We start from the raw sequence: 16,419 nt of genomic DNA, 5'->3' as shown, positions 1-16,419 counted from the left end.
GTTTAAACTCCTTTCCCTCAACCTGAGATGGAAATTGCATAAGCAATTAAATCAGAGTTCTGCAACACCCCCCCTAAAACGAACAAAATTATCAGTAAGCAATTTTTGAAAGCAAGCATGTTTTTTAGAATTGGAATGAGAAATTCTGCAAAGAAATAAAAGAAAATAGGTCTTCAATAAAGATCATGGTCAATAGTTATGCAAATAAAAATATTTAAAAATTAAAAGCAATCACTAAACAACTACAACTAGCTGCCAGTGAAAGCAACATTCACCTTTCGGATTAACCCCACAATTAGCTGAAACACGCAAAAAAATCCAGTTGAAAATAAGAGGAATTTTTACCTCCTACCCATATTTTCATATTGTAAGGTGGGTGCAAAAAAATTCTACAATTGAAACCCTGTCCACCAGTCTCTCCTTTTCTCCCCATTCTCTCAAGTGACAAACATTTCAGAAGTGAAGGGACAGCAGTCTTGCTTTGAATGAAGTTTCTAGTATAATTCTAGATATAAACAAAGCAGGTCCCACCAACATAAAGAACAGCAGAAACTCAGTTTGACATAATATTCTTAGTAAGAAAACAGCCAGTGTTCACATACATAGTTTTAAATCTCTGGGTTCTAAGTTAAATGGAGGAAAGAGATTCATCACAGCAACAAAACCAGACTTGTCTGAATTGAAACTTTTTTACTTTCAATTGCATTGGCCTGCAGTAGTGGACAGTCCTGAACTGTTCTTAATTATACATAGCCTTCAGTACAGGGCAGTTTTAAAACGCTAAACGGTATCTGCATGAGAAGATTCGAGTTCTTAAAATCCATTCAAAATTAAAACTTATGGTCCAAAGGAATCCAAAGCATTACTAATACAATTAGACATATATAATTTTGGCCAAGTAACAAAATTCAAATTATAAAAACATAAATCTCAGTTTGCAAACAAATCGGTTGTCCCAAGCACAAAAGAGCTAAAGAGGCGGTGGAGCAGAAAACAGCCCTCAAAGAAGATGTAGCAACTACTGAATCAGTAAGACTGTTGCATAAGACACAAAGTGTAATATGAAGTCATTAAATATTTAGTGTAAACCAGAATCTACTTTCAAGTTATCTATTACCTATTATCTCGTTCCAAAAAGTTCTAAATCCCCCCTCCACCCCCCCAAAATATCATAAGTCAAGGTGAACTAATTTAGCTAGCAGCCTAATACAATGGGTCTTCTGAACTAAAGATTTCAACAGACAAGTCCTTGCCTGGAGTTGTAGACAGGTATAACGAATCTACCACAATGACCTATTATAAGGAAACTGTAATTTCATATATGAATAAACAAGTTACACTAGTAGTTCGTGCGAATACCTGAGAGGTTCAATGTTCTGGCAGAGGTTTTATTTATTTATTTATTAAAAGAAAAAGGCATGTGCTAATGAATATGATTAGAACTCTGCTTATCAATCTCTGTCAAAAGCAAGACCATTTTCTTTGGGTGACTGCCATATTTATTTCCCTCCACACATGTTTTTTAATAAAGAATGAGGTTCTTGTATGGTGTCCCTTAAGACCTGTCAAATATTGCAACAGAACAGCAGACTTATGTACATTTTTAGCACGATCTCATAAATCCCTTTGGCTAAGTTTCTCTTCTATAAGCAAGACAAAGATCAGTTTACATTACAAGAAAGTTTAAATCCAAAGCCTAAAGACTTCCCACAATATAATACACTGTTTTAAATAAGTATAAAATATTTAAATAGGTTCACTGTTTCATTCATTAAAGAATACATACAGGGAGAGGAAAAAAACCAAGAAACAAGCTACCACCTGTAATTCAAAGGTGATTGTACAGTGATAGTGTAAAGATAACTGCCTTGGCCTATGACACATCTGAACCCTCAATATTAAATCCTGCTTTATTGAGAGAAGAGTCAGTGACCCTTAACTTCTATCTGAAGACTCATCAATGGCTTTAGTTTAAAATAACCATTCTTGCTAAAGAAGAATTTTCTTCTTAATGTACAATCTTCAGACTACTCCTCTAGAACATCCTGTCATCACATACTGCACCTGCAAGGGGTTAACCACCAAATGGAAGGGTACTTCAAGCAGATATCAGAAAGCCATGACTGCTGGGATTCTATCACCCACTTTGCTACCAATTTTCTCCATGGTCTTTGGTAAACACAATCTCACTGTGAAGGTTTATGTATCTACAAAAATTGGGGTATATTATGCTTTACTACCCTAAAGAGGTAACTGTAAGTTTAACGTTCAGAAAGCCACATAAAATTTTCAGAGGAAAGGCAATGTGCCATTGATTTGAAAGATTTCCAAAACAAAATACAGATCTGACTGATGAGTCTTAGTTGTTCACAGATCACCAATTGTTTAAAATTAAGTTTCAACATTTTGCCAGTTTTCTTTTATTTCTAGCATCAAAATTACTTTATTATTTCTATTTATTACAAAAATATTTCCTGTGCACTCCACAGATAAGCAGATCTGTTTTATATACACAAATGCATTAGTATTAAAGACTGGACTAAGACTATTTCCTAATTTCACACAGGACATGGGAAAAAAGAACCCCAACAACCAATAAACAAAACAACACACATAGTAGCAGCAAGTTTCCTTCATTAACAAAGGAAAACTTATTCATATCAACAACTTGAGAGGAGATATTAAAAATATCCTACGTGAGCCGCTTCTCAGGAGTCTATATTATATGAACCAACATTACTACTGATGCAGAGTACTTTGTCTACAAATATGGCAATCCTTATTTTACAAAAACCTAGACCTTGGGTAATTTTAAGGATCAAATTTAATGCATGTATAGCTGGGATTTACAAGTGCGTCATTTTGAAATTTCTCTTTGAAGATGAGTCTTGCCCATCTTAAGTTGCCAAGTTTCGCATATTTCACATCTTATGAACTCAGTTTGGCTGGGGGAAAAAAAAAAAAAAAAAAAAGAGTGAAGTAATGCTCTGTGCACTGAAAAGGATTAAAATTTGGTATGACTACAGCAAACAGCAGCTAACAATGTTCTAAAGCATTTCACACTGAAAAGTTCATCTGACTTTATAAAAATGAACTTGTATGCAAAATCCATTGCTATGAGGCCCATACAGAAGTACTGTAAAATTTGAGTTCTTCAACATAACAGCATAGTTCCCTACAACTTTTCAAAAAATCTGACATGCATAAAATAATTCGAGTGCTTTGAATAAATGAGTTCAATATATCACTAAAGACAAGTAGTAACACAGCCCCAGAAGCGATCAACATCAGTGAAAGATAAATGTACAAAGAAGTCATGTGTTATTCGATCTCTACTTCTCTCATAATTTCCAGGTTTCACAATTCTCATAGCATCAGTGACCAAGACATTAAAACTGTCGTCATGTGTGCAGAAAATTCTCTGTTCTCCAAACTAAGAGATTTGGCTTTGATATACAATTCTTTATACATGCCAACTAGGCTTGAACCAAGAGGCACTTCAAACCAAGCTATGATTGTAAGGTTACACAATTCACATCAGTTCCTGGAATTCAGGAATCCAGCAAGAATGTCAGAGACATCACTAGGAAGCTCCCTGGTTTGGTACGGCCTTCTGATTACTACCCGCTGCTGGTTATACAGGCTGGCAGTGATGAGGTTGTGGAGAGAAGTCCTGCAGCGATCAAAAGGGACTTCAGGGCACTGGGGCGACTGGTTCAAGGATCGGGAGCACAGGTAGTGTTTTCCTCTATCCCTGCAGTGGCAGGGAAGGATACCGAAAGGAGCAGGAAAACACACCTGATCAACGCGTGGCTCAGGGGCTGGTGCCGTCGGAGGAATTTTGGCTTTTTTGATCATGGGGAGGTTTACATGGCACCGGGCCTGCTGGTGACAGACGGAGTCCAGCTGTCTCACAAGGGAAAAAGGATCATGGCTCATGAATTGGCAGGGCTCATTGAGAGGGCTTTAAACCAGGTTCGAAGGGGGAAGGGGATAAAACCAGGCTCGCTAGAGATGAGCCGAGGGGTGGCGTGCCGATGCCGGGGGCGAAATCGATAGCCCAGCTCAAGTGCATATACACCAATGCACGCAGCATGGGCGGCAAGCAGGAGGAGCTGGAAGCCATTGTGCAGCGGGAGAGATATGACTTAGTCGCCCTCACAGAAACATGGTGGGGTGACTCTCACGACTGGAGTGCTGCAATGGATGGCTACAGACTCTTCAGAAGGGACAGGCGAGGAAGGAGAGGCGGTGGGGTGGCCCTGTATGTTAGGGAGTGTTTTGATTGTATAGAGCTCAACGATTGTGATGATGGTACGGTTGAGTGTCTATGGGTAAGGATGAGGGGGAAGGCCAACGAGGCAGATATCCTGCTGGGAGTCTGTTATAGACCACCCAACCAGGATGAAGGGGCGGATGAAGCGTTCTATAAGCGGCTGGCAGAAGTCTCTCAATCGCTAGCCCTTGTTCTCGTGGGGGACTTCAACTTCCCGGATGTCTGCTGGAAATACAACACGGCAGAGAGGAAGCAGTCTAGGAGGTTCCTGGAGTGTGTGGAAGACAACTTCCTGACACAGCTGGTGAGTGAGCCTACCAGGGGAGGTGCCTCGCTCGACCTGCTGTTTACTAACAGAGAAGGACTGGTGGGAGATGTGGTGGTCGGAGGCCGTCTTGGGCTTAGCGACCATGAAATGATAGAATTCTCGCTTCTTGGTGAAGTAAGGAGGGGGGGCAGCAAAACTGCAACCATGGACTTCCGGAGGGCGGACTTTGGCCTGTTCAGGACGCTGGTTGAGAGAGTCCCGTGGGAGACGGTCCTGAAGGGCAAAGGGGTCCAGGAAGGCTGGACGATCTTCAAGAAGGAAGTCTTAAAGGCGCAGGAGCAGGCTGTCCCTGTACGGCGTAAGAAGAACGGGCGGGGAAGACGACCGGCCTGGCTGAACGGGGAGCTCTTGCTGGGACTCAGGAAAAAAAGGAGAGTTTACCGCTTGTGGAAGAAGGGGCAGGCGACTCAAGAAGAGTACAGGGATCTCGTTAGGTCGTGCAGAGAGGAAATGAGAAAGGCAAAAGCCCAGCTAGAACGCAATCTGGCCGCTGTCGTTAAAGACAACAAAAAAAGTTTTTACAAATATATTAATGACAAGAAGAGAGCCAAGGAGAATCTCCATCCTTTATTGGATGCAAGGGGGAACATTGTCACTGAGGATGAGGAAAAGGCTGAGGTACTCAATGCCTTCTTTGCCTCAGTCTTTAACAGGCAGACCAGTTATCCTCAGGGTACTCGGCCCCCCGAGCTGGAAGACGGGGACGGCGAGCAGGATGAACCCCCCATAATCCAGGAGGAAGCAGTCAATGACCTGCTATGCCACCTGGACACTCACAAGTCTATGGGGCCGGATGGGATCCACCCGAGAGTGCTGAGGGAGCTGGCGGAGGTGCTCGCCAAGCCGCTCTCCATCATTTATCAGCAGTCCTGGTTAACGGGGGAGGTCCCGGAAGACTGGAGGCTTGCCAATGTGACGCCCATCCACAAGAAGGGCCGGAAGGAGGATCCGGGGAACTACAGGCCTGTCAGCCTGACCTCGGTGCCGGGGAAGATTATGGAGCGGCTCATCTTGAGGGCGCTCACAAGGCATGAGCGGGACAACCAGGGGATCCGGCCCAGCCAGCACGGGTTCATGAGAGGCAGGTCCTGCTTGACCAACCTGATCTCCTTCTATGACCAGGTGACCCGCCTAGTGGATGAGGGAAAGGCTGTGGATGTGGTCTACCTGGACTTCAGCAAGGCCTTTGACACTGTCTCCCACAGCATTCTCCTAGAGAAGCTGGCGGCTCACGGCTTAGACAGGTGGACTCTGCGCTGGGTCAAAAACTGGCTGGACGGCCGGGCCCAGAGAGTTGTGGTGAATGGAGTTACATCCAGTTGGCGGCCGGTCACGAGCGGTGTTCCCCAGGGCTCAGTACTGGGGCCGGTCTTGTTTAATATCTTTATTGATGATCTGGATGAGGGGATTGAGTGCACCCTCAGTAAGTTTGCAGACGACACCAAGTTGGGTGGGAGTGTTGATCTGCTCGAGGGTAGGAAGGCTCTGCAGAGGGACCTGGACAGGCTGGATGGATGGGCCGAGGCCAACTGTATGAGGTTCAACAAGGCCAAGTGCCGGGTCCTGCACTTCGGCCACAACAACCCCATGCAGCGCTACAGGCTTGGGGAAGAGTGGCTGGAAAGCTGCCTGGCGGAAAAGGACCTGGGGGTGTTGGTCGACAGCCGGCTGAACATGAGCCGGCAGTGTGCCCAGGCGGCCAAGAAGGCCAATGGCATCCTGGCCTGTATCAGAAATAGTGTGGCCAGTAGGAGTAGGGAAGTGATTGTGCCCCTGTACTCGGCCCTGGTGAGGCCGCACCTCGAATACTGTGTTCAGTTTTGGGCCCCTCACTACAAGAAGGACGTTGAGGTGCTGGAGCGTGTCCAGAGAAGGGCAACGAGGCTGGTGAGGGGTCTGGAGCACAAGTCTTATGAGGAGCGGCTGAGGGAACTGGGACTGTTCAGCCTGGAGAAAAGGAGGCTGAGGGGAGACCTCATCGCTCTCTACAACTACCTGAAAGGAGGTTGTAGCGAGGTGGGTGTTGGTCTTTTCTCCGAAGTAACAAGCGATAGGACGAGAGGAAATGGCCTCAAGTTGCGGCAGGGGAGGTTTAGATTGGATGTAAGGAAAAATTTCTTTACTGAAAGAGTGGTGAAACATTGGAACAGGCTGCCCAGGGAAGTGGTGGAGTCCCCATCCCTGGAGGTATTTAAAAGACGTGTAGATGAGGCGCTTAGGGACATGGTTTAGTGGGCCTGGTGGTGTTGGGTTGACGGTTGGACTCGATGATCTTAGAGGTCTTTTCCAACCTTAATGATTCTATGATTCTATGATTCTAAGAATCCCTTAGGTCATTCTTGGGCTGGGAACTCATTTTGAAATCTATGCCCAGCACATCCTCTGAATTACTTTTTTTTTTTTTAACATATAAAATACGATATTACCATAAAGAAGTCATGGTCAGGATGAGAGCTGTTCACTGAGCATAGTATAAAACAGGGCTAACAACTCTCAAGAATTGAGTGGTCCAGAAAAGAGCAGAAGGATCAGCAATGCTCTGCTCAATGGTAGACTATTGGCAAATGACAGCTGCTTGGAAACCGGAGCATAACTCCATGAGAAGAAAGAAGGCAAGAAAAAAAAAGACAGCTAAGCCAAGCGGTAGAACCTCAACAATCCTCTCGTCACTCACGGAGAATTGCTGCTGGTCAGCAGACACATTACAGCTCAAGCCACAGCTATGCAACTGCTAAGTAAGCATGCACTTCCTATTTTTAAGGAAAAGGCAAGAAGCTTTAAAAAAAAAAATCCACAAAACAAACAGCAGCAGCAACAAAAAAGACACTCCAAAAAAACCCTAACAGCTGGTTTCTTCAACATAGGAAATTTTCACCCCCCAAAATTCTGCATCATTTAAGGATTTTTGATATTCCAGATGAGCAGCTTCTTTTACTTTGGGAGAATCTCGAGTAATGTTTTTCAGCACTCCAAAGAAATACAGGGGGAACAAAAATGTAAAGAGTAAGAGATCAGAAACTACTTTTTGACAGTTAAGTTGGCAGAAATCAAAGCAGGAAATGTGAATGATTAATGCTTAAGAGGAAATGCTAAACATAATATTGACAACAACTTCTTACAGCACATTTTTAGCTGCTGAATGAGTTTTTAAAAATACTCAAGAAAACTGATTATTTATGTCAATAAAAGAGCTATTCTTTTTCGAATTTAGTCACTGTACTGACTACGAAAACCCATTAACTTTACAAGTCTCCTGAGTGTCTTTAGCTTCACAAATCTAACTTTGTACTGTTTTAGCCACGTTCCATGCAATTTTTTAAAAAGTACTTCTTGTTAAAGTAATCTTAAATCAGCTTCTACTACCTCAAAGAAAAAAAAAATTATTTATATGTACTCCAGAAGAACTTACCAAAATTAACTTTCATCATATCCAAAGCATTTTCACATATAATCATTTTTTAATCTCATGTTTTATAGTGCAAATGTCTTTGAAATAGAAAGTAATTATGTTTTCATCACAGGAGACAACATATACCAAGTACTGTTCTTCGATTTCCTCTGTTGAGATCCACTACATAGCTCAATAGTGAGCAATATGCAAAAAATCATAATTAAGTTTATTACAAAGCATGTAATGCTGCAAGTGTTTAGCAGTCTGATCACAGAATTTTACATCCAAGGTTATTTACTATTCCTGTGCTCTTCTGTACAATCAGACTTCTGACATGCTAATGCATATTTATATAATAAATCAGTAGGGCTTCGTTCAATTGCAAATACATTCCCATACCCTCAACTGAACCAAGTATCTTTATGAAGTTCTTCCATAGTGTTATTCTCAGATGGGACTATCACCTACCACACAACACATTTTTAAAGCCTTCAACAAAACGAGCTGACATTTTATCCTCTGTTGTGGTTTAACCCGGCAGGCAGCTAAACACCACACAGCCGCTCGCTCACTCCCCCCAGTGGGATGGGGGAGAGAATTGGGGCAGGGGGGAGGAGTAAAATTCGTGGATTGAGATAAAGACAGTTTAATAGGACGGAAAAGGAAGGGAAAATAATAATTATAATGATAAAAGAATACACAAAATAAGTGATAGTGATGCACAATGCAATTGCTCACCAGCCGCCAACCAATGCCCAGCCAGTTCCCGAGCAGCGGTCACCGCCCCCCAGCCAACTCCCCCCAGTTTATATACTGAGCATGACGTCACATGGTACGGAATATCCCTTTGGCCAGTTTGGGTCAGCTGTCCTGGCTGTGCCCCCTCCCAGCTTCTCGCTGGCAGGGCATGAGAAGCTGGAGTCCTTGACTAGTGTAAGCACTACTTAGCAACAACTAAAACATCGGTGGGTTATCAACATTATTCTCATCCTAAATCCAAAACACAGCATTATGCCAGCTACTAGGAAGAAAATTAATTCTATCCCAGCCGAAACCAGGACACCTCACATTTTAAATGGAAGAAATCAAGATGCATTTAAGACAATCTTTTTGACCACTGGGTGCCACTCTTGTTCTGTGTAAAATAAACTGCCTGGCACTAACTCAGTCTTCTCAGTCTTCCCCCCTCCAGCTTTAAACAACTCTGATTCTTCTAAAGCGGGAGGGAAAGATGCAAGAATTTTTACACAAGTTTCTATAAAACACTTACTACTTTTTAAAACCCTATACTGTTGCTTCTAACCCCAAGAATGCAATTTTGAGAGAAGTCCAGTGCACACAGACCCTTATGGTATATGAAGGATTTTTTTTTATGGTGAAGTTATGTAATAACCTAGTTATGCTATGTCTAAAGCATCACATTCAAAGGAATAGATATCTACTGCATCTGTGTAGCCCTGTAGCACTGTATTGCCATTGCTACTAACAGCTTCATATTGAGTTTGCAAGGCCTCAAGACTGAAGCTTTGAGCAAGCTTGTCAGGCTTGCTCTGTCTGAGCTTTTCTGAACTGCCTGAAGTCTTTTTTTTTAACCTGGTGCAGGTTTAAGAGCAATTATTCTAAATGACCAGGTGTCTATAGCTCACTTGGTTTACTTTCGTTGATCTTTGTATGCTATACAAGGAGTTAGTCCATGTAGAATGAGATATTTATGACTAAAACCACGATGCAGTATATAGAAATACAGGCCTGGTATAATAGCAGACACCTTGAGAAGTGGAAACACAGGATGTGGCATATAAAAGCACAGCCACGGGATGACATTCTTAGATTAGACTGTTAATATTTCAGTTGTACTAACAATTGATTCTTGTCTGAACATTTAAGGTGAGTTTCATCCCTGTCCATAAATTTTGAGTGTAACACTATCCTGCTGTGCACTTTATTTATCATACCAAATAATCCCATATCAAACATCATTGCAGGCATATGTATGTTACAGCCCTACTGTTTAATCCTATTCCTTACATTTCATAGATGGGAACCTGAGGTACAGACTAAGAAGTGTTCACAGAAATGAATATCATGTATGATGGAAATATCTACTCATCGGTCCAGCTGAGAAAACAGGGAGGTCAGAACAAGGCTATGGTGAACTTCATAATCCCATTATCCACCCCACCAACCTTTAAAATGGCACAGGTATCTTTCTACTGTATTGTGGCCCCAAGGTACTGCAGTCACAGAAGCAAATATTAGACCAAAGAATTCTCTGAAGTCGTGTAAAAGATGCGACTGATCAGGGAGATGCACTAAATTACTTACAGTCCCAGGCTAACATCCTAAAGGTGCTATCATTATGCCTCCTATCCTTACTAAACAAATACTGAAATAGAGACTTTCATGTCATACCATTTCTTTAATTTGTATTTCAAACAATACAACTAGAAACCACTACCATCTTTTATTTCGACAGATGTCCTTTCCCACATCCCTGCCATTTCACTGCTCTGCTCTAAAACTGTTTTGATAACAAAGAAAAATGTCCTAAATAGTCCCAGCCTATGCATGGTACTACTGTAAAGTCTTATAAAATACCTGTATTCAGGCTGCCGACTTATAGGATGATCATCCCTTGGCCATCTGTATCCTGATTCATCCTGCAAAATGTACATGCAAAACAATTGTGTGACGTATATCTCAACATCTGATGTCAGGTACAGTTAGTTGCCAAATGGTACTTATTCACTGCAAAACCAAAGCATTTAATGAGCTAGAAGAAAGTATTAGTCATTCACAGCAAGGTTCCTCTCAGTTTATTCACTCTACCCCATTCCTCTGTCAATACTAAAAAGAGCAACTTTGAAATGCTGTACAAAACATGAAAACTACAAAAATTTCCAAACTATATACATAGGCCCTGACTAAAAAAAAGAAAATTTTGCTCATTGAAATGTAAATTATCATCAATAGCTTGAAATTACAGAATTTCAAACAGCTGGGTTGGAGGAGCCAATGACCTTTCAAAGGGACCATAAATTTTGTACTTCAGTGTAGCAACTGGAGGAAAAAAAACCCCAAACATTCAACATCATGACAGAATTTAAATAAGTGAACTGTGCGAATTAGAGGGATAGGTAGACAACATTCAACAAGTTGCATGTGCACGGACTTGTTAAATAGAATGATTTTGCAATCATTCTTCTATTCATCCAGATAACTTTGCACTGCATTACAGAGAGGACTTCTGGCCACTTTCGTTTTCCCAGTTCAGACTCTGAGCTTTCCACAGTGCTGGACAAGGGCTCTTTTCTAAGTCAATAGAGTAGCTAGGAAACACAAGAAGCAGCAAACAGGTATTACATATAATAACAAGAGTCTTAGAAGCACAGTAACTGCAAAAAAGCAACAAGTATCAAAACCTGGATGTTTTTTCTATTCATTCTATTTCAGTTTATGAGAACAGTAGTAACATCAATGCTCTGTCTGAAATATTTTAATTGTTCAGTATTCAAGCATTAATGAGAAGAGAAACATCATAAACGTGAGAAGAATCACCTTACGTACACCTCGGTGTGGAGGGCCACTTCTTCTGTCATGGGCAAAACTGCGACCCTCTTCATAGTCTCTGTACTCAGTGTGACTGTAATCATCATACCGACTGTAATTCCCATCCCCAGGTCTTTCGAGCAGTGGTGGTTTCTTGGGCACAATGTTTACTACTCTATGGTAATCATCCTAAACCACAAAACAAACAAAATCATATTGCTTTTAACAGCTGGAAATCTGTAGTGAATACATAAAAGTAAAAACAAGTTATTTCTAAATATGGGACTATAATAATCTTAAAGCTGAAATAGCACAGGGGAACAACAAACAAAAATTCATGCCAGAATGATGGTGGAATAACTTATTAAATCTAATTGGACACAATTCAGATGCATTACAAGTTTAATTATAGCGGGAAAATTTCTTCTGAAAGTTTAAAGCAGTAGCATTAGCTACTTTCTAAGCATCAGTTACTTTCTTTTTTTAAGCATTAGCTACATATATTTCTCAGACTTTTATGTTAACTTAGGAATGCAATAAAGAAAATTACACCTGTAATGCCTGCAAAACAAAGAGCCCACTGAAAATAATATCAATTTTCTTAATGTCAATAACATCCTTCACACTATGGAGATTATAGTGAAGACAGTCCTTACTTCATAGTCTGAATAGATAAGCACCTCCTCAATACAATGCAGTAGGTGATCTGAGGATTTCAAGTGACAGAGAGAATTTTAACACTCTCGGTTTGTCTTTAATGCAAGTTTCGGATAGCTTTTTGCTAGAATGTAAAATTAATTTATTTCCTTCAAATAAAATGTCATACACCATTTACCAATTAAAGAAATCCTTTGTTTATTAAGTGCAAATTGCACAGTTGCAAAAGATACAAATTCAATTTTCTAGAACCAAGTATTATATAAGCCAACCACAAACAAAAAGCAAACAAAAACATGAATGTAAGACCTTGTATTTTAAGTCTTCTTCCTTTAGCAAGATATTTTTTATATCGGCCTTAAAAACACAAGCTATAAATGCAGAGTCTTGAGTTAGCATGTGCAATTTGGAGGGGAGGAAAGATACTCAAACTAATTTTTATAATAGTAGTGGAAGTCACAATCTAATGCACCAATAGTTTTTGTAGAAAAATACATTAAATTCACAAACTGCTAAATATTGTCATGCAAAAAAAAGTTAGTTCTGATTTCAGAGACCACCCAACAAATTCACTAGAGGGTAACCCAAAGCCAGCCTACAGCCATACTGATGCAAAGTAGAGACTACATAAACATTCATACACAGCCACAATGCTTGATTTACCCTTACCTCATTGAACATCCTCCACATGTATTTTTTTTTTTTTAGTTTGGTGTCTGACAAAGATGTGCTCTGAAGCTAAAATAAAACTGCTCTGTGCTTTAATCTCAACCAGAAGTCCCCGTCACATAACTATACTGACATACAGAACGATAGTTACATGAAAGCTCAGGGTATACCCACTTACAGTTAATGGTGCCAAGTGCTTGCAACTTTATCTGTTCAGGATCTGAAAGCATGTGTTTCTACTACAATCTATGCTTGATATGTAATTAGCACCCAGTTTAGATTAGGACAAGTTTCTTGCTCTCTCAAACAAGGAGATACTTCATTCTTTATCATTGGCATGTCTCAGTTCCATCATACTAACCCATCAGCAAATGCTAAGCACATTCATAGATTGAATAAATTAATTCCATTTTACTTGTCTAATCAAAATTAAGTCAGACCTCTATACATGGACACAGATACAATGGCACAGGCTTACAAGGACAGAAACTGCCTGCCAACTATCTTGAATCAGCAGAGCTGTATGAGAAGGAGCTTCATATCCACCTTTCAGTAATACAGAGACACCAGATCTTGGTTTGCCCAACTACTGGGGTGTTGTTTTGGTGCAGATGGATAGTATTGATTGTGATAAATGAGTGTATTCTGCTAGTCCCTTCACTCCCAGGTCCAAAACATGTAATATAAAGCTAGCATTGAACTATCTAGTTAATTCTTGCATCAAAATGAGTGCATCACATCTTTTAAATTTTAAAGTAGATTTTCATAATGCATATGCTATGCATTGTTCCCTGGACAGCTTGAAAGACTAAAGGAATTTAGGAATGTCACTGTTGTAATGGTTAAATTAAATTAGCAATATGTTAGTCAAATCAAATGCTGATTAAAAAAAAAAAATCTGAAAATACGTTCTGCCTTTCCTCATGTCCCATTGCTGATAAATATTTTGGAGAAGCAGCTGACTAAATACCCTGTGCAAACTTATCTGATTTCCAGTTTGCTGAAAATGCAGAAATTTTGTTGTTGCCTGTAAAAAGAGTTAAAAATGTCACAGAGCAGCCAAACACTAGTACACTACTCAATAGAGAAGACTATGTAACTAGTTACCAAGTTACCAACACTGGTACACTTCCAAAACGACACGCTGAAAATATGGTAGAGGGAACCCAGGAAGTATGCTAAATCAGCTATACCATTATTCCAACGTTTAAAAGAATTAAAAGAAAAGCCAGATAACAGGCACAGGTACCTGAAATTTTATTTTGCCAAATGTACATTGCACAGCATGTAAACAGAAGTATCAAAAAGTATTCTTAAAGTTCTGTTTATGGTGTAATAGCTCAAAAGACAAAGCTACAACATGTTTTCTTTCTTCTTTAGAGACTTCAGACACAGGAGCAAAAAAAAGAAAATAATTTTACCCAACTCTGGCACAGAGATTTTCTAAAAGCATTCTAAAGTTATTTTACAGCAGAGTAAGCATAGCTTCTGCATTTGCTTTTACAAGCATAACAGAGTAGAAGTCTCCATGCCACTAGAAGTCTTCCATCGACACTCTTCTTGATAAGCATTTCCCTTACAGGGCTCCAAAATTAATTTCTTTAGCAAAGATGTATTTTCAACATTTGTTACAAACATTTCCTTCTATACTTTAAGCATCATAATAAAACACTGCATCGGTGACAAGAACAATGCTGAAAGCAGTCGTTTTACCACCTCAAATCACTTCAAAGATGTATTAACATTAAAAAAAAAAAGTCTAGGGAAAAAATATAACATAGTATGGCCTTTGGTTCTCCAGAAGTTATTAAAAATCCTCTGTTTAATAACACAAAGAATTACACCAAGAAAATAAATTTATCAAAATACAACTATTCTAAAACACTTTCAATAGATTTGAAAAAAAAAAACCCAAGATTTAATTTTGTAGGCATCCTATTATCTCTGTGCAGATGCGTTTGCTAGATCGTTGGCTTAAATGAATGAGAAAAGAACGGAACTTGGGGTATACTAGGAACTTAAATACGTATATAAATCCAGCCCTTATGGTACAAGTCATGGTATAAAGGTATAGTATAACAGTATAATGCTAAAAAAACATACTATACGCTTACATCAGGATGAATCCTTGGAGGAAGACGTTCTCTTGGAACTCTTTCATAGTCATATCGCCCTTCAGACCACATTTCATCTCTTCGATATGCCACTAAAGACAATAAAAATCGAATTAGCCAAAACCAGACTCATTATGAATAGACGAAAGGATAGTGAGCACAGAAATAAAGGTTCCCGCACTTCTCCCAAAATAATGTAATATGCACAAGCCCTGTACATACACTTTTTTTTTAATTAGCCCTTTTAAAAGTAAGTCTCTCTAGTTATAGAAAGTAATCAATGAACTTTAAGCAAAAATAACTCACAGTATGTGCAAGAACAACCGAACAACTGGAAATTAGTGCAGTATAATCAGTATAATTACAGGACTTACAGATACTATAAACAGCTCTATTGAAATATATGCATATTGCAAATATCAGCTGTACATATAAATTCATACACACATACCTTACAGCAATTTTGATATTGCTCTGCTAAAAATAGAGGACTTTTTTTTTTTTGAGAAAGTTCAACTCCTATTTATTAGATTGAAGAACTTCTACTTTTTTATATAATATAATAACTTTGATTGAATTATTTCATCATCTCAACCATCTGGAAAGAGGTTAAAACACAACACATCATTCAGTTAGGACAAAGCTCCGTGTTTTGAATACATGAATGAAATGCATTCTTCACATGCAGATTTTTCCCATTTTAAATTGGGAGCCAGCAGAACACAAAAATTCCTCTTTCCAGAGAAAGGTGACTTTCAAAGTCAAAATTAATAACTACATACAGGTGGAAATAAACCATTACCATAAGTGATTCTAGTCATACTATGTTAGACAACACAAACTTGAGGAGCTGAAACCTTTCTGATGATTATAAAGGTGACAAATTATATACTATACATCACTGAAAATGGATAAGAACTTGCTAGAATTATATTTTTCAAAGTTTCCCTTCACAATGGTAGTTCTAACTATTAAAAACAATCAATACGAAACAGCAGGACATATTCAGAAGGAGAAATATATAACATTATCTACTTTCACAAAATAAAACCACTTAACTGAAAATAGACCTAGGAGGCTATATAAAAATATTGATTATTACAGATGTTAAGAACCAACAAGGCAAAAGGGTTTATAAACTGTAAACAGAGGTAGCACTGTCAGATATATGTTTTTGTGAAGAACAACTAACACTCGCATACTTACTTTTCTGTCAGTTTTAGTAACTCTGCTTCTGAAGACCCATTCAATGACCTACAAAAAAAAAGAAACTGGAGTCAGCAAAAAAATGCATATATATTCATAAGTACTTTTTTTTAAGTAAACCAGACATTTAAAATCTAAATCTTTCAACCGCCTATCCCCCATGATCTGTCTGAATTAGCACAGAGTAATTCACTACACTCAATTAAGAAAGAATATGAACTACTCAGCT

At 39.4% G+C, this 16,419-nt stretch overlaps 1 protein-coding gene across 3 annotated transcripts in view; it reads right to left on the bottom strand.

Moving 5' to 3' along the window:
- PPHLN1 (periphilin 1) overlaps positions 1-16,419 on the bottom strand; it is a 79,132-nt gene that overhangs the window by 57,384 nt on the left and 5,329 nt on the right. For 2 of the 3 annotated variants that reach the window (XM_076331437.1, XM_076331447.1), the window contains exons 2-5: positions 16,191-16,238; positions 14,985-15,076; positions 11,554-11,733; positions 10,594-10,655 (exon numbers count right to left, since the gene is read on the bottom strand). In XM_076331437.1, coding sequence (XP_076187552.1) covers positions 10,594-10,655; positions 11,554-11,733; positions 14,985-15,076; position 16,191 — 335 coding nt within the window. In that variant the 5' untranslated portion in view covers positions 16,192-16,238. The remainder of the gene's footprint in view (positions 1-10,593; positions 10,656-11,553; positions 11,734-14,984; positions 15,077-16,190; positions 16,239-16,419) is intronic. The other variant, XM_076331456.1, reaches the window with a different exon arrangement.

The sequence above is a fragment of the Aptenodytes patagonicus genome, chromosome 1 (assembly GCF_965638725.1).
Source record: "Aptenodytes patagonicus chromosome 1, bAptPat1.pri.cur, whole genome shotgun sequence".
In the NCBI taxonomy this organism is placed as follows: domain Eukaryota; kingdom Metazoa; phylum Chordata; class Aves; order Sphenisciformes; family Spheniscidae; genus Aptenodytes; species Aptenodytes patagonicus.
Note: the sequence above shows the minus strand (reverse complement) of the source record. Positions and strands in the feature narration are given on the sequence as shown.